The 18,930-nt window shown below is 37.2% G+C and overlaps 2 protein-coding genes across 3 annotated transcripts; one reads left to right on the top strand and one right to left on the bottom strand.

Moving 5' to 3' along the window:
• Positions 1–579: 579 nt before the first annotated feature.
• LOC110662585 (protein NDL1) lies at positions 580–9,758 on the top strand. Of its 2 annotated transcripts, none has more exons than XM_058144491.1 (11): positions 580–806; positions 1,000–1,099; positions 1,508–1,605; positions 1,745–1,833; positions 2,697–2,757; positions 2,852–2,938; positions 8,017–8,094; positions 8,180–8,236; positions 8,434–8,489; positions 8,776–8,914; positions 9,181–9,758. In XM_058144491.1, exons 1-11 carry the CDS (start codon positions 747–749, stop codon positions 9,418–9,420), a joined length of 1,065 nt encoding a protein of 354 aa, XP_058000474.1. In that variant the 5' UTR covers positions 580–746; the 3' UTR covers positions 9,421–9,758. The 2 variants fall into 2 exon arrangements, with proteins under 2 accessions (XP_058000474.1, XP_058000475.1); XM_058144492.1 differs by having other exon boundaries at positions 583–806; positions 8,779–8,914.
• A 935-nt stretch (positions 9,759–10,693) lies between these two features.
• Positions 10,694–12,064, bottom strand: LOC131178447 (putative calcium-transporting ATPase 13, plasma membrane-type). The gene has a single exon (XM_058143411.1). The coding sequence runs from the start codon at positions 12,062–12,064 to the stop codon at positions 10,694–10,696; it is 1,371 nt and encodes a 456-aa protein (XP_057999394.1).
• Positions 12,065–18,930: the final 6,866 nt, after the last annotated feature.

Raw genomic sequence — 18,930 nt, 5'->3', positions numbered from 1 at the left:
TTTTATTTAAAATTAAATAATTACTCACCATTTTCTTCCTTCATAATCATTTTTTTACTTAAATAAATATACTATTGGATGACTAATATATTAATAAAAATATTTTTAAACAAATTTTTGTTCCGTAATATAGGAGATTAAATTTAATTTATGATTAAAAACACAAATAATTATGAAAAAAACCAACTCATTGAAGATTGAAGAGGGTAAGAGCTGGAGAGAGCACGGGGATGATGAGCTGGCGCACTAGGATGGATTAGATCACTGGACCATGCTGTTTTGCGGCTTCCAGGTGGCATACAGCTGTCTGATGCTTCTCCAGAAAGAACTTATTGGCTTATTCCTCACAAAACGACGCCGCTTGAACCCCCTCAACCCTCTCTTGCCCTTTGTACTATTATCTCTTGACAAAATTACCCTCACCGACCGTTTTACGAAGACCCCCAACGGTCACTTTTTACATCCTGTTTGTCAATGCTCTGACGTCGGGGTAAACTTGTCATTCTATCCGAATCAGAAAGACTTGAGTCATAATTTCATTGTCTCTCTTAGGGTGGTTTGGTCATTTACTCATTTAGCGATGTTGTGAAAAAAAAAAACACAAAGAACACACGGAAAACCCAGAGAGAGTGCACGCAGAAGAAGGAAGAAAGAAGAAAAAATAAGGAAAGGAAGAAGAAGAAGAAGGAGAGGAGGAGGAGGAGGGAGGAAGGCATACAAACCAGGGAGTGTGAAAGAACTGAGCCATGGGCGAGTCAAGTGACTCGGTTTCTGTAGATATTGACATGCTTTCTTTTGAAGGGAAGGTAATTAATTAACGAACTAAACAAGCACACCAAGAAATAACATTCAGCTATTTCTTTTTCTTCTTTTGGTATTTACTATTTTTGTAAATGCACTTTTTTTTTTTTTGTTTTCTTATTTTGGGTCGTTACAAATTTTCAGCTTTATTTATTTGTAGGTGTTTGTGTTTTGTTGTTAATTTAATGCTTGTTGCAGGAATATGTGTTGAAAACGAGTAGAGGTTCAGTTTCAGTGTATGTGTGTGGTGATCAAGAGAAGCCTGCTTTGATAACATACCCAGATGTTGCTCTCAATTGTATGTTTTATTTCTTATCACCCTTTTACTTCCTATTTGAAATTTCTTTTTTCCTCAGCGGTAACTTCGATGGTTTTCCATGCTTAGTTCGTATTTGTTGAAATTGAATAGCTTTTGGTATTATTTGGCGATTCAGTTCCAAAATTGGTGCTAGCTTGTGCATTCTTGTAGACAAGTTGTGTAGATTAATTGTGGTGTTTTAATTAAAAACTTTGTTGACTTAAATGGAAGTGTTTGAAGTTAGCTGAAGTAGAGACTTGTGGTGCACTCTAAACGTATTTGTAATGATGTGGCCTTTAGTTTTTGGTATGCCATTCGCTTTGGTTGCTTCTGGACTTCAGGTTCTAGAGTTTTGAATTTAGCAATTTTCTGGTTTGTTTTGAGTTTTTGGCATTCTGGATTTCGCAGACATGTCTTGTTTCCAAGGTCTCTTCTTTTGCCCAGAGGCAGCTTCTTTGTTGCTTCATAACTTCTGCATTTACCATATTGATGCCCCCGGGCATGAGGTCAGTTTGTTTCTCTGGCTTTAGCTGTGTTGTGTTGCTTAATTGCTTAACTTTGTTTCTGTTGGAGGGGTCTTTCCTCTTCAACTCTGAATGAAACTAATAAAGTTTCTCTCAACCCTTTGTTCAAGAGTTCTTGCAGTTGGGAGCAGATGTCATTTCTTCAGATGTTCCATTACTCAGTGTGGATGACTTAGCAGACCAGGTTGCTGAAGTGCTTGATTTCTTTGGGTATGTATGTAGCTTCTCGTGGTAATGATATTGCTTCCCTTTGTAATGGAAAAACTTTTATATTAGATTGTTCTAATTCATATCACATAATCAATTAAGTGATGTTACGATCATGTACCACAACCATAACATTTTCATGATTTGCAAGTTCTGGTTCTAAGTTCAATCCATTGTCTGACCTTTAAACACAGTTTTTCAGTTTTAGATAAACCCATTTTTTTTATCAAAACAGAACTTAGCTTTTCTTTACAAAATCCAAGTGGTAACCCAGACATGAGTCTTTCTTGCTTCCAATTAATAGCACAGCTGGAACAATGTATCTTTTTTACAATTTTAGTTGATATATTTTCACAATTTTATTTAGTGCCCCATCATCTGTAGGGCATTGATTCTATCTATTTACAAACATGATAATCATGAAGAACATTAATGAATAAGGTTTTCCAAATCACATAATTGGAAAGATCCAAAGACCTAGGAAATTGTTTTGAAAAGGAGATGGGGAGGAGGATGAAGATAGGGAAGAAGTAGTAAAAGAAGAAGAATTAAGAGGTAAAGTTTGATCATTTATTCTAAAAAAATCCTTTAGCTCTGATATGATGGGAATAGAGAGTGAATCATTGCCCTACTGGTGGGGTTCCATCCCATTATGTATTAATGTATAAGGTAAGTTCGTGAATTGTACAAAAGATACACTCTAGCCAACTGTTACCAATATGAATATATATCATATTGTCACATTTTTTTTTCTTCTTAGCATCAAACTCCTAGAGGGATTTTAATGGTAATAGATTAAGTCAGATCTCTTTTCTGATGAATGTTAGTTTTAGGTTATTTAAGGTTTAACTGATTTTCTAAATCAGGCTGAAAGAGGTCCTGTGCTTAGGTGTGACAGCTGGTGCTTACATCCTGACGCTTTTTGCAGTAAGTTGGCAAAAGCTAGCTACCCAATCAGCTGATTTTTTTTTTATTATTCTGTTATTTAACAGTTGTTTGTTTAATTTTCCTTCTTTTGCAGACAAAATATAAAGAACGAGTGCTTGGGTTAATTCTTGTTTCCCCTATCTGCAAAGCTCCCTCATGGACTGAATGGCTTTACAATAAGGTTCTTTTCTCCATATTTAAGCTAATACTACTTGTGAACACAAAATAAAAAATAAAAAGAGGGAAAAATGCACTCAACTTTGATACATTGTTAGAAAACAAATAACAATCAATATTACTACAAGCACTAATAGTAGGGGCATAGCTACATATGGGCAAGGGGGCCACTGGACCTTGAGTTTTTAAAATTTTTTGGGAGTATAGTGATTGTAATGCCTTGAAAAATAAGAATAAATAAATATTTATTTTTTTTATATATTTTTTATGAAATTATTTTAAAGCTTCAATTTTAATTTAAATGATTATCTTTAAAGTTTAATATTATATATTTATTATAATAATATTGTTGTACTTTTAATTTTACTTGGATGTTATTATTACTAATTTAAGAGATTATTTAAATTCTTGATCTAATTTAATTTAATTTTCTATTTTTAATGGGTAATATTATGAAAGTATATTATTTTATTGATGCTACTAAAATATTAAATAACAGTATTAGTCTTTGTTATTTTAAAATATGTTGAGTTTTAATTTAATCAACAATTATAATTTATAATAAAGTTTAATAGGTATAATTAATTAAATTATTCTATTAAAATTTTATTATAAATTATAATTATATTAAGTATTATTTATTTCAAAGTTAGGTAATGTTTCCTTTTTAATACATATACACCAAACGTTTTGGCATGTGCAGCGTGTAATATATATATATATATATAATTTAATCAACAATTATAATTTATAATAAAGTTTAATAGGTATAATTAATTAAATTATTCTATTAAAATTTTATTATAAATTATAATTATATTAAGTATTATTTATTTCAAAATTAGGTAAGGTTTCCTGTTTAATACATATACACCAAACGTTTTGGCATGTGCAGCGTGTAAAATATATATATATATATATAAAATAAAATAAGATTACAATGGACCAATCATGTTTTGTCCTTCTCTTACCCATAGCTCGCGTTCTAGTATTTTCCAACCAAAAACTTTCCTCCATTGTTTCCGATGACAAGACAAATTTTCAATCCCAGCAGCCCTTTGGTGCAAGACCAACTCGAGGGACCATGGTGGTGAAGGAAAATGGTGCAAAGGAGCAAATCGTGTGGATTAAGGGTGTGGAAGAGAAACCCATGCCGTAAGTTTCAAGACCCCCTCGCCAGCGTTCATGGTCACCAGTCACCATAGGACTAACGGGAAGTGACTCCTAATGACCTCAGCTACCCAAATCGGCTGTTAGGACTTGGTTCCATGGAGTTCCGACGAGATTAAGAGAAAGAGGAGAGAGAAAGTTGAGGCAGTGAACTTTCCGGCCAATTTCCCGGCGATCCGACCGTCGGATCAAAAATTCGAGACCATCGATGGACTCAAAACTGCGAAATATTCGAGATAGGACTGGTCCTGCTCAGATCAGATATCGTTTGAAAAAGACGATAATCAGACGATCCAAATTGCTTGGTGAGATTTTCGCACTTTTTCGATTCTCAAAAATTTAAAAATAATTTTATGATAATTATTAACAAAATTTGGAATTAATTTAGGTGCAATCGGATCGAGGATAGCTCACTGGCGCCGAGATTACAATTTCAGCCAGATCTGGCTGCCCGGCAGCCTGTCTCAGAACGTAGTCGATATTATAGTCAAACCTAGCATTTTCAAACGTTCTGGACGCGTTCCAGGTGTCAAATTTGTCATAGGTAAACCCGAACTCCAAATTGCTCATTTTCGACTAATACTGATTTAAAATAAAATTTATAAATTATTCGTGGATGATCAGAAAATTATGATTTTTTTTTTGCAATAGCCTTATAATATTATTAAGGACCGCGGGACAAGTTTATAGAATTTTTAAAGTTAATTTAGATAGTTTTTGAAAAATGTTAGTTTTAAAATCTTATAGTTAATTTGTCTGATGTTGTGATTATTGCCTATTTTGGAGGGTCCAAGAGAGGCCATAAAATGATAATGAGATATGGGGTTGAGTTTAGAAGTGTTATTTGAACCGTTTTGCAGGTTGGGTAGGTCCCCGGGTATAGGGAAAATTCTGCTGGATTTTCGGCATGAATTAGGCTGTCTATTGTCTCTTTAGAGTCTTATTCTGAATTAGTGCTAATAAATCCATAATATAATTATCTAGGTGATTGAGGACAACTATTTTCTCCTACCCAACAGCCGCGATAGCCTTTGGTGTACTGTGAGTAAAATATTAATTTTAATTGTAATTTCGATATTATTATATGTTCAAGCATACCCATGCATCACTTATATTGCATTCATAATTGTTGAAGTGCCATGTATGTTGTTTGTGATAATTTGGAGCAGTGTGTGTGCGTTGGCGTGCGTGTGGTATGGTATTGGATATGGACAGGACGGGTAGACACGGCTTGGGAGACATTCGCTAGGACCTGGTGCTTCGGGGTAGAACACGGCTTGAGAGACACTCGCTGGGACCCGGTCCTTCGAGGTAGACATGGCTTGAGAGACACTCGCTGGGACCCCGCATTTGGTTTATTAAGCGAAAGTCCGGCTTGAGAAACACTCGCTGGTAAAGGTTGGATTAAGGGTTGTATAGAGAATCAGCTCCCATATATGTATTGCTTGACAGTGTTGGGTGTGTGAGTGCTCCAAATTGCCTTTTTGCTGTTATGATGTAAATTGTATGAAAATTATGATGTTGTATTTCATTCCACATGGTGTGGCTTTAGATAGCTATAGAAATTGTACTTAAAATTGGGCCTTACGATTGGGCTAAAGAATAGTTAGGCTTACTACGGGCCTCGGGGGCTTTAGGCTGGCCCATAGATTAGGTCGTGACAGTGATAATTTATCAAAAATATTAGTAACTTTTATCCGTTGAGCGACAGCCCTTCCACTCGACACCGTCGGATCACTAAGGCCAACTTTTGTCCCTGCTCGACGGGTGGCTCTTGTAGTCAAGCTCCTTTCTGCTTTTGCACTCGAGGGCCAATCTCCGTCCGTCCCGAGGAAACCTTTGCACGCCTCCGTTATCTTTTGGGAGGCCTACGCCCCATAGAAACTATCTACCTGAGACTGTCCCTTGGCCCGTAGGTCCTGACACAAGGTTAGAATTTTAGCTCTTCCAGAGTGGTATCTCATTGATGGCTCGGACCCCCTCAGAAGGGGGCCTTCTTCGCCTTCCACCTAAGCTGCGCAGGAAAGGCCCAAAGCCAATCCCAGGGAACAGTGAAGCTTCATAGGGTCTTTCTGTCCAGGTGCAGGTAGTTGCGCTTCACAGACATGTCTATTTCACCGAGCCTCTCTCCGAGACAATGCCCAGATCGTTACGCCTTTCGTGCGGGTCGGAACTTACCCGACAAGGAATTTTGCTACCTTAGGACCGTTATAGTTACGGCCGCCGTTCACCGGGGCTTCGGTCGCCGGCTCCCCTATCATCAGGTCACCAACTTCCTTGAACTTCCGGCACGGGTCTCGAGGGCTTTAGGCTGGCCCAGGTTCTAGTGCTGGTCTGGCCCATGAGTTGGGGGTCGTGACAGTGATAATTTATCAAAAATATTAGTATTTTTTACTATTGCCATATAAATTATGTGGGCACTGGCCCCAATAAAATTTTAGGGGTTTATTAATAATTTTATATTATCTCTTGGCCTCTTATTCTCTATCAATTCTATTTTACCACAATTACCAATTTTTATTTTTTGAAATTTAAATTATTGGATAAGATTATCATATGAAAGTCTAGTACATTTCTCTCATATTCTTTTCATCAATTTAAAATTTATTGACTTTTTGCTCATAGTCTCATTGATATTGTTGGGATCTCTCAATTGCTATAATTTCATCATACTCAAATTAAAAAAAAAATTCACAAATTAAAATTATGTCATTTATTTTATTTAATCTAAAATTTAAATTAAATTTATTGTTCATGATTACTTTGAAAAAATTAAATTCAAGATAAATTTGACAAGGTTTTTAATTTTAGGCCATTAATATATTGTAAGTTTAGAGTGGAGAAAGAGAATCTATATAGTCGACTCCAATAAATTTTTGGGATAAAAGTTTAGTTTAGTTTAGTTGAGTAGTTAATATATTGTAATAATTCCTAATGTTAAGATTTCATTATATTTTAATTAACAATAATTTCATTTAATTTTTACCGAGTCAATTTTATTTAAAATAAATTCTCTTATCAATTTAATTGGGCCCCTCTAAATTAAATTTTTGGCTCCATCACTGACTACAGGATCTATAACTGATATTGATCTTGTAAACCCAAAGAAACCAAATTGCTATGTGATTCATCATTGGTTTGTGCACCCAACTTGAAATGGATGGTCGCCTCACAAATGCATAAACATTTCAAACATGAATCAATATCCCAAATGCATGCTGAAACTTGGAAAAAGTAAGGCTCTATAGGCACGCTTGCTAAAGTTGCTTTTTCATTATTGTTATATTTTTATAATAATTGCAAAAAGCCAAAAAAGAAACTTTAGCTAGTTAACCAAATGAAGCCTAAAATAGAGTCACATTGTTGTACAGCATTAGTATGAGTAACACAAAAACCAAATGAAAATAACATTAGCATTATAGGGACTAATAGTTAGTTGTCAGTACTCATCATTCCAAGATCAAATTTTTAAGCATTAAGAAAATATTTTAGATTTTAGTTTCCATGGCTGTTCCTTCTTCATTCATGGTTGCAGACTATGATTTTAATTTCTACTTGCATGTTTATAAAATGCAAGCCATATTTGCGTCATCCAGGGTTATATGGAAAGCTGAACTGTAACAGTTAAAAAGAATTCAATTAGAAATGAAAAATTCTTATCCAAATACGTGTAAATGTGCATTTCCACTGTAATTATCTTTTTTTAGTCATGTAATTATCACTTGTTAATCGACCTTTAAATGACATCAAACCAGAGCTGCATCATCCATGCGGGTTTGGGCTGACACCTATAACATTTCTTTCCTAGAAGTGGAGATTAACAAAAATAAGAATAAAGTAAAAGATACACATGCTTATGTCAATTGAGGCATTTGCTTAGAACTTTTATGAACTTTGACCTTTTTTTTCCAGGTATTATTAAATTTGTTATACTTCTATGGTATGTGTGGTGTACTGAAGGAGTGCCTTATCCAGCGTTACTTCAGTAAGGTACTAATAGTGACCACATTTTTTAGTTTTTCTTTTTAATTATTATTATCTAATGTGTGTTGTGACACTCAAATTCCTGATGTAGGAAATTAGGTGTGGTGTGCATGGCGCAGAATCAGACATCATTCAAGCATGTAGAAGGGTAAGGAAATCTCTGTTGCAACTTACAATAGCTTTTTCCTTGTGTAATTTTTCACCAAGTAAACAGTGAAGAAACATTGAATTGTTGAGAGCAGTCTGTCTGTGGAACACTGGAACTGCTAATAATGTCTAGTAGGGGATGAAATTTATTAATACCTGTAATGAACTGATGTCAATCCCTTTTGGTGGTGGACACAGTTGCTGGATGAGAGGCAAAGTTTGAATGTCATGCGCATTCTTCAAGCAATTAATGAGTGAGTTATTGTTGCTTCTTATAGTAATTTTCACTTTCTTTTTCCTGTCTTCTTTGTATTTCTACTAGACTCAAGCCTCTCCTGTTGCAATACCAAAGTTCAAGGCTCTTGTAATTACATCCTTCTCCTGGTTGAACTTGTTCTGGTAATGAGAATTGCAACCTAGCCACCACTTGCAAAATCTCCTACTATCAGAAAAGTTCACCTGAAGTACTGTTCTCCTCAAACAAGTTATGTTCTCACATTATATTTGCCTGATCTTATAATAATGCCTATCATCAAAAAGCAGGAGGCATGACCTTACAGACGGCTTGAAGGAGTTACAATGCAAGACGCTTATTTTTGTGGGAGAGAGTAGTCAGTTTCGCGACGAATCTGTGTATATGAGTGCCAAATTGGGGAAGAAAATATGTGCTCTTGTTGAGGTACAATGATCTTCATCTGTTGCTTCTCTTCTCAATGTTATTTTTGCTGTAGTTTGTGCACCAGTTAGAAACCCTTAACAATTAATCGTTGAAAATGACTAGACATTTACCACTTGGCCTCCTAGTTCTTTTGTATTTTTAGCCACTATAAAATGCTCTGCTTTTTGCTTGCATAGACACATGCATACAACCATAATCGCTTGTGTTTGTGTGCACACACATTAGCATTGTGACTGAAGCATCCAAATCCCGCTTTCTGTTGACAGGTTCAAGCATGCGGCTCACTAGTGACAGAAGAACACCCATATGCCATGATAATCCCTATGGAATTCTTTCTAATGGGATTTGGCTACCATAGGCAACCTCATTTTACTTCCTCATCAAGTAATGGTTCTAGCCCAGCCAATCCCTTGAGCCATTCTTGTATAGCGCCAGAACTTCTTTCTCCTGAGAGTTTGGGTATCAAGCTCAAACCAATCAAAACACGTGTGAACATTGAAGTTTGATGTATTGAAGTGATTTCATGAACTCAACAAGATTACTGAGCAATCCGGGCGAAGCAGCAGTTGCTGATTTCAGCTTTGCACATAACCGTGATAAATGTACAATATCTAGAATAGCATATTCATATTCTTTTATTGTGTTGGTGGGGGAAGAATTTTGGTGTTGAAAGAATAGATATAGATACTTGAGGGAAATTAAGATAGCTTTGTTTTGAATGAAGAAGCTCTTCCACCGTCAGATTGTGCTATTGTGGGATTATTCTAAATAGTGGGGGTGGATTAATGTGTGTAGCATACATTAATAATCAGAAATGAGAACACAAAGAATAATGATTGTTTAATTGGATTTTCCGTTTAGGGTTAAAATTCATTAATGTTCAGAAATGAGAAAATTAATTAATTATTGATATTTTGAATTTTTCTTATAATTAAGATATTGAAATTTTACTAATCACATTTATTATAAATTGTTTTAAAGTTAATTCCATCCGACAATTAATATATATCATTGAGAAATTCAACGAAGGGTGCTATTGCCGATAATGCATTAATTCTGAAATTGTTCCGGGAGGTGTGAAGAGACGTCATGCAAGGGGAGCTTCGCCGGAGACCAAGAGAAATCACCTAGGCCTTGGCCTTGCCACAGACAACTCAAGCCGGTGTGGCCACAGCAAAGGCATAGTCGCCGATAACTTGATTTTGACGTTCCCACTAGAAATCATATGCAGGAGGTTGAAGGAGATGGGTTTTCGAATTTTAATGTACAGAAAAATGAGAAAAAGGACTGAACATATTTTTTCTTTGTTACATGTCATATTTGTGTCATAATGTTGTGATACCCATTCGTCATCCAGGAGGCTTCATTGAAAATAAAATAAAATAAAAATTCCAAAGAATAATCAATGCAACATTCAAATGTCAAGTGCGTTTGTTTACCACTGTCATTGGTCCATGGGATAGCCATTTAGGCCTCTATCTCCTTCTACTCCTTGAATTGCTTTTCTCAAGGTTACCAATTGGACCTTTGTTTCCTTGGAAAAAATTGTTGGCAAAAGGTGGTTGCTGTAAGCAATGCTGAATGGAGTCGATTCTTTTACCAATCAAAGTTAAAGTAGGACAATTTCCGCATTCTTCCGCGCTGAAATTTTTATCTCTCCGCGTTAATTATGTTGAAACTCATATAATTATTCAAATTTATACTTTATAATTTTGAAATTAAAGACCTAATTTTAAGTAATTAAATCTAATATGTTTGTTCGTACCTACATCTTATCCATTAAAATGTACATATCATTGGGATATGGGAATACACTTCACAGCACAACCAAGGAGCAAAGATAAAGCGGCAATACCAATACAAGCACTCCATTAGCACTTGAAGAATGATAATAAATCCAATGATCACTGAGAACAGCTTATTCTCCAGTGTCCCTTCAAATATATTAATCTTTTCCAGCTTCCTTGAATTGAACTCATTAAAGACTTGACACTGGACAAAAGTGTTAAAGATGAGCGTATTCTTGACCTTTTCATCCACCCCAAAGATGGACTTCCCCTTAAAAAGTTGAATAATTAAGATGACTATCTGATACAAGGAATGAGCAATAAGGTTTCTCCACATGATTTTGGTCATAAGTGGCTCCGATCTACCTGCAGGTGACTTTGCCATGAGCTCATCGGTGGGCTGCTCAGTGGCCAATGCTAGTGCCCCCACGGTGTCCATAATGAGGTTCACCCACAGTAGCTGAACTGCAGTTAGGGGGACTTTACCACAAGAGATGGCTGCAACAAAGTTGATGACAAGGGCAGCAACATTAACAGTGAGCTGGAATTGAATGAACTTCTGAATGTTGTTGTAGACACACCTCCCCCACCTCAAAACTGTCACCACAGAGATGAAATTATCATCCGAGATAATTATGTCTGAGCTTTCTTTTGCCACCTCTGTACCTTGAATTCCCATGGAAAGCCCAACATCTGCTTTCTTAAGAGCAGGGGCATCATTCGTGTCATCACCGGTGACTGCTACCACATGACCTTTCTCTTTCAAGCACTGTACCATCAGAAGCTTGTCAAATGGGGATGATCTTGCCATTACTCTGATATCGTCTATCCTTGTAATTCTCTCTTCAGGTGAGTAATTTCTGAATTCAACACCTTCTACTACTGCTTTGTTGTCCATGTCCTCTTCAGGATTAAGAATTCCACATTCAATAGCTATAGCTCTTGCTGTGTGTAGATTGTCATCAGTGATCATTTTAACGCTCACGTTTGCTTTCTTGCATGATTCTACAGCTGTTCTAACCCTTGGTCTACATGGATCCTTCAATCCCACAAGCCCCAACAAGGTCAATCCAGTTTCTTCAAGTTTCTGAGAGACTTGCTTGTTTTCTTCTATGACTTTTTTGTGGGCAAAGGCAATGCATCTAAGGCTTTTGGCTGCCATATTATGAATTAGTGCCCTAAATTGCATCATTTCCTCCTCAGTCATTTCTATTAGTTCCCCACTTTTGACATAATAAGTTGAACACATTGCTAATATCATCTCAGCAGCTCCCTTCCAATGAGTATGAATAGCTTTCTCATTGCTTTTCCTCATCATTACCCCACTTCTCTTTTTCTCTGAGTTGAATGTTTCTACATACATTATTTCACACTTATGCTTTGTGTCATTGATATTCATTCCCAAATCTAGGACAGCCCAAGAGAGTATTGCCTTCTCGGTTGGACTACCGGATATCTCAGGGTTGACGTAGAATGTGGTTTGTTAACAGTGGCCGTTGTATTTAAAGCAACCCCTTCTTCTAGTAACAAAAAGAATTCTGGTTCTATTTCCATTGAAATACTATGCTCAATTAGCTCTTTTCCAAGCCAAAACTCTGAAACTTGCATCTGGTTCATAGTGAGAGTGCCTGTCTTGTCGGTGCAGATTGTTGTGGCTGAATCCATTGTTTCACAAGCAGAGAGTTTACGCACCAGCGCATTTTCAGCCATCATTTGCTCCATAGAGTAAGCAAGAGTTAGGGTTACAGCCAAGGGTAGACCTTCTGGAATTGCTACCACTACAATATGTCGAAACAATTGGGAAAGTAATCAAGAGAACAACACAATTAATTTAACTCTTTTTGTGGTGATGATCTTTAACACTGACCAAGCACCATTTTTATATATGAAAACTCAACAAACAAAACTAGAAAATAGGAAGCCTTTGGCAACGTGCTCCCCTATTTCCGCCAGTACAATTAAATGGTCAACAACTAGAAAAAGACTCCTAATAATGCTCTAACAGAAAAAATAAAAATAAAAATTCTGCAGATTACTTATTTTCCTATTTACAAAATATAAGAAAATTTAACAATAATTAAAGCTAACGGTAACAAGTTTAAATTGCCAACAATCACTCCTCTAAACTTGTTACCCAAACTTTGAAATGTCTTCCACTCCAATCTTCTTACGCAGTTCTGCAAACCTCTGTCTTGCGAGTGGTTTTGTTAACATATCTGCAAGCTGCAATTCTGTCTTCACATGCTCCACTTTAATGTCTCCATTCTGTAAGCATTCTCGAATAAAATGATAACGGGTTTCGATATGCTTACTTCTGTCGTGATAAACGGGATTCCTTGCTAGTGCTATTGCAGATTTGTTGTCGACTTTCATTGTGGCAGTCACCTTTTCTTTCGATATTACTCAAGACTCGTCAAGCCAAACTCCTTGACAAGTTCCTCAGAGTTGCTATATATTCAAACTTCACAAGATGAAAGAGCCACTATTTTTTGCTTTTGAGAAACCCATGTTATGGGATTATTTCCTAAGAAATAAATTACTCCAGTAGTGCTCTTTCTATCGTCGATGTCACCTGCCATATCACTATCGCTGAAACCAACAAGCTCTAGGCTCGACTGTCCTTTCTGATAAACACAACCATAATTCAAAGTTCCCCTCACATACCTGAGAATTTGCTTTACTGCAGTCAAGTGTGATGTGTTTGGAGCTTCCATATATCTGCTCATGACTCCAACTGAATATGCGAGATCAGGCCGGGTATGCACCAAATATCTGAGACTCCCAATGACACTTCTATACTGCGTTTCATCAACTGAAGGCTCTCCATTTCCAAACTTACTCATTTTGGTTCTCGGTTCCATTGGAATTTGGCAAGGGTTGCACTCCCCCATTCCAAGCTTTTCTAGGATTTTCTTAGCATATGCAGTTTGACAAAGAGTGATTTCTCTTTGATTTTGTTTTACCTCGATGCCAAGGTAGTAGCTAAGTAAACCCAAGTCACTCATCTCGAACTTGCATTGCATATCTTGCTTAAATTGATTAATGACAAGCTGATTGGAACCTGTCAAGATCAAATCATCAACATAAACACCAACTATCATAGCATTATCACCTTGATCTTTCTGATACAATGCATGTTCTTGAGGACATTTTGTAAAACCAAGAGATTTCAGACATTTGTCGAGTTTGGAGTACCATGCCCTCGGTGCTTGTTTTAATCCGTATAAAGCCTTGTGAAGTTTTAAGACTTTGTACGGATATTCTTCACTGCTGAAACCTTCAGGCTGTGTTACATATACTTCCTCTTCAATTTCACCGTTCAAGAAAGCTGTTTTGACGTCCATATGGTGAATTTCCCACATCTTGTTGGCAGCAAAAGCTATCACCAATTTCACTGTTTCAAGTCGAGCCACAGGTGCAAACACCTCACTATAATCGATTCCAAACTTCTGTGCATACCCTTTTGCTACGAGCCTCGCTTTGTGCTTTACTATTTCACCTTTTGGATTCTTCTTTAGTTTGTAAATCCACTTCAAACCAATTGCTTTGTGACCCGACGGTAAATCTGCTAGCTCCCAGGTTCTGTTCTGCACTATGGATTGTATTTCTTGTTGCATTGCCAATCTCCAATTCACATTTCTGGCAGCATCTTCATAGGAGGCTGGTTCTTCGATGGAGAGAAAACAAAGCCCAACCTCCTCTCTTGTTTCATCATAGATTTCTTGTAGAGATCTATATTTTCTTGGAGTCGAGAAATCTGAGGATGATGTGGAATCTGAGGATGATGTCGTGGCTGGAGTTGAAGGAGTTGATGGTGAATTTTGTCCGGGATTGTCTTGATTTTCGTTGATACTGGGAACATTATCCCTTGCGTTAGAATGATGTACAGTGAAAATTTTCCCAGTATCAACGTCATGTTATCTTTCTGTCCAGCACCAGCTCTTATCTTCCTCGAACACTACATCTCGACTCACGATGATTTTTTTCTTCAAAGGATCCAGCAACCTGTACGCCTTGGAATCTTCCTCATAACCAAGCAAGATTGTCTTCACACTCCTATCGGCTAATTTGAGAGGATGTGGAAAATTTTTTGCGTGTGCAATGCAACCAAAAACCCTCATATGCTGTACTTTTGGAATTCTTTCGAACCACAGCTGATATGGTGTTGAATTTTCAGTGCTCCTTGTTGGTGCTCTGTTCAGGATGTACACCGCTGTTTTAACTGCTTCTCCCCAAAAATTTGCTGGCATCTCCTTGCTCTTAAGCATGCTTCTGGCCATTTCAATAACTGTTTGATTTCGTCGCTCCACCACACCATTTTGTTGTGGTGAATATGGTGCTGTGAGGTGTCTTTGTAATCCTTCATTTTCGCAGAATTCTTTGAAAGCAATAGACATGAATTCTCCTCCGTGATCTGTTCTGAAAACCTTCAATTTTCTTTCTTTTTCAGTCTCAATTCTCAATTTGAACTTCTTAAACAATGGTAGAGCCTCATCCTTACTCTTCAACATATAAACCCACATAAATCATGAGAAATCATCAACTAACAACATAAAATATTTGTTACCTCCGCATGTGGGTGGCGAAATCGGTCCACACAGGTCTCCATGGATGAGTTCAAGTGGCTCCTTTGCTCTAAAAGTAGCTTTCTGTGGAAATGGTGATCTATGAAGCTTACCGATTATGCACCCATCACAGATTTGAGCAGATTGATTGATTTTGGGCATTCCATCTACCATTCCCTTGCTGGACAGCTTCTTTAAGGAGTGAAAATTGAGGTGACCATATCTGGCGTGCCATAGCCATCCTTGTTCTTCCAGCTTTGTCATGAGACAAATTTCTTTAGCAAGTCAAAGTTTGCCCACATATAATCTATTTGACTTTTTTTCAACTCTAACAATCAGATTCTTCAATCTGTCATAGACTTTCATGAAACCACCTTCAATTATGATTTTGCAACCATTTTCGTCAAGTTGTCCAAGACTCAGAATATTGCTTTTAAGTTTTGGAATATAGTATACTTCGGACAGAATCAAATGCTCTTCATTTTTGCATTTGAAAAGTATTGATCCTCGTCCATAGATTTCAATAACTGAGCCATCCCCAAATTTTACTCTTCCTGTAATTGAAGTATCTAATTCTTGAAAGCAAAATTTATCACCTGACATGTGGTTCGCCTCCGGTATCAAAATACCAAGTGGTCTCTTCGCCTTTGGGTGGTCATTGTTTCACGACTTCATTTACCATAGCAATTTCTGGCTCCATTTGTTGTATCACCTCGAGCTCACACGTTTCCAGCATCAACAAAAAAGACTCCACTTCCTTCACTTCCTTTTGAGATGAATTGAGGGTTACTGTTTCCATTAACAGCAAGGAGGTTTCCTCTTCTTCTTCTTGTGTTAAATTGGCCTTCTCTTCCCATTCTTCCGATGGGCATTCTACAAAGATAATGTCCCATTTGGCCGCAACTATAACACCTGATTTTGCTTTTGTCTTTCTTCTGTGGCTTCGTCTCATCATCACCGGTTCTTCTTGAATCACTGTTACTCCTTCCTCTACCACGGCCGCGTCCTCGGCCTCGACCTCTGCCTCCTCTTTCACCATTATCATTTTGAGCTTTCTTGGAAGAGCTTCCCTCCTCTCTGGCCTTCCATTCAGCTCTAGTGAGAAGAACTGTTTCAATTAATTGCCTCCACAACCAAGCAATCGTTCTTCATGAGCTTTTAGTGATCCAATTACCTCCTCTACTGATTTGGTTTTCAGATCACTAAATTCCTCTATAGCGGAAACTATCTGCAGAAATTTTGAGGAAGAAGAACGTAACAACTTCTTAATCACCTTCTCATCTTCAACTATATTACCAAGACTTCTTAATTTATTGACAATAATGGTGAGTTTTCCAGAGAAATCATCTATTGTCTCTGAATCACTCATCCCCAGTGCCTCGAACTCTCTCCATAAGGTTTGAGTTCTAACCTCCTTCACCTTTTCTGCGCCTTGGTTCTTAATTTTGAGCATATTCCATGCCTCCTTAGCTGTCTTCTTGGCCCCTAGTTGAAGCAAGGTATCCTCACCTATACCTTGATAGATGGCCGCCAATGCCATCTTGTCCTTTCGTTGATCAACTGGACCTTCAGACTCAATTGGCTCCCAGACACCTTGAGCTATCATAAATACTTCCATTTTAATAGCCCATGCTGCATAATTTCTCTTTGTCAACATGGGATATTTTAGCGTAATCGAGCCCTCCTTCTCTTGACTCGACACGCTTTCTCTATTTGAAGCATTGCTGGCGGCATCCTCTCTTTCTTTCAGCTCTCTCTCTCTCCTTGCTCTCTCAATCTCAAGATGAGACATGTTTCAGGCCTTGATCAGCCAGGCTCTGATACCAAATGTCGAAACAATTGGGAAAGTAATCAAGAGAACAACACAATTAATTTAACTCTTTTTGTGGTGATGATCTTTAACACTGACCAAGCACCATTTTTATATATGAAAACTCAACAAACAAAACTAGAAAATAGGAAGCCTTTGGCAACGTGCTCCCATATTTCCGCCAGTACAATTAAATGGTCAACAACTAGAAAAAGACTCCTAATAATGCTCTAACAGAAAAAATAAAAATAAAAATTCTGCAGATTACTTATTTTCCTATTTACAAAATATAAGAAAATTTAACAATAATTAAAGCTAACGGTAACAAGTTTAAATTGCCAACACAATAGTCACTGCCGCTGCAAAAGTATCGACAACTGAATGCAGCACATCGTTGACCTTTGTCTTGCTTCCATTATCTTTTCGACTTCCATTATCATCTCTGGTGTTTCCGGTGAAGTAACGGATTGTCAAAACAGCAAGAACCAGGGTGGCCATTACCAATCCAACTCTTCCAATATAAGATTTCAGTTTGTTGAGTAGTGCTTGCAATGGAGTCTTCTCATCCAAATTGCGGTTTATATAACTCATCATCTCAGCCCAAGCAGTATTCATTCCAACGGATGTTACAAGCATGAAACCAGATCCATCAATCACCTTTGCTCAAGAAAGCAAGAATGGATTTCTGGTGACGTTTACCTCGCCGTGGTTGTTTTCACCGGTCACGCATGATTCATCTACCTTCAAAGAATAACCACCCGAGAACAATCCATCAGCTGGTATTTAATCCCCTATCTTCAAAAACACCAGATCGCCCACCACAACATCAAAAATTGGTACATGCTGGTGCCTCCCATCTCTCACCAGCTGCACCCTTATGTCACTGCTTTCATCTGAAAATTTCAGAAATTGCCTGTAGTGCTTGAAGTGGATCGCAGAATAGAATGCAACAACAAGAAAGAGAATAAAAATACTGCTCCCTCCTTCATAACACCGACCAAATAACAACGACAAGATAGCAAAGATCAAATCAATAATGATGGTTTCGTGCTTGAGTGTTTCGAGAACAAAGCTAAGAAAGCCTTTTGGAGGTGGCTTCTGAATCTTATGCCTATTATCGGAAAAATAATTTCTTCTTTGTGAAATGTCAAAGCTTTGAAGAGTAGCAGCAATTCGTGGCACTCCTCCCAGCTGGTTCAGGATTTCCAAGCTTCTCTCTTTGATCATACCAGTAAGTGTTTTCCGATTGATATTCATCAAAGACCCACCATCCTCGTTTCCAATATCATCATTGACAAAGATAGGAATATCGGAAAAAGAACGCGATAGGCCAGTCTGCTTATCATTAACAAGAGGTTTCTGGGGTCAAGGAAACAAGAAGCCTAGTGAAGTTTGTGGCTATGAAATCAATCCTCCACCTTCGCATGAAGCGTTTTGCACGCAAGGTATTTTCTTGATAAGGCATTTCTTTTTAACTGGGTTTGGAGACGTAAGAGAGTTGATAAGGTAGGAAAAAAGCGGAAAATAATGTAAATTGATAGTGAGGAAGCAAGAATTTTAGGGTGAGATTATGAAAGTAAAAATACACAACAATTCTTCTCCATGGATATTTTGCTTAAAATAATGGAAATTCTGGCATTTGTGGTTTCATTTTTCATGCAGTGAAGCTACGATCAAGCTGCCTGTTAAAATCTGATTCAAAGTTTGACCGAGTATTTCTGTGATTTGTTAGTTTGTTTCCTTTATTTAAGCAAGTTTCTTACTGTTGAGAATAAATAGCAGTCGTGGGATTTGATGCCCAGATTTTTTTTTTTTATTTGTTTTATTAAAGCCTATAAATAAAGGCACTTCTTG

This window comes from Hevea brasiliensis, chromosome 3 (assembly GCF_030052815.1).
Source record: "Hevea brasiliensis isolate MT/VB/25A 57/8 chromosome 3, ASM3005281v1, whole genome shotgun sequence".
Classification (NCBI taxonomy): Eukaryota; Viridiplantae; Streptophyta; class Magnoliopsida; order Malpighiales; family Euphorbiaceae; genus Hevea; species Hevea brasiliensis.
This window is presented reverse-complemented; position numbering and strand designations above follow the sequence as displayed.

What these genes read in the sequence shown, in the direction of transcription:
- LOC110662585 (XM_058144491.1), top strand. Translation starts at nt 747, where the DNA reads ATGGGCGAGTCAAGTGACTCGGTTTCTGTAGATATTGACATGCTTTCT. An exon ending in TTGATGCCCCCGGGCATGAG is followed by an intron (nt 1,606 to 1,744) that starts GTCAGTTTGTTT and finishes GAGTTCTTGCAG; the next exon opens with TTGGGAGCAGATGTCATTTC. An exon ending in CTGAATGGCTTTACAATAAG is followed by an intron (nt 2,939 to 8,016) that starts GTTCTTTTCTCC and finishes TTTTTTTTCCAG; the next exon opens with GTATTATTAAATTTGTTATA.
- LOC131178447 (XM_058143411.1), bottom strand. Translation starts at nt 12,064, where the DNA reads ATGTATGTAGAAACATTCAACTCAGAGAAAAAGAGAAGTGGGGTAATG.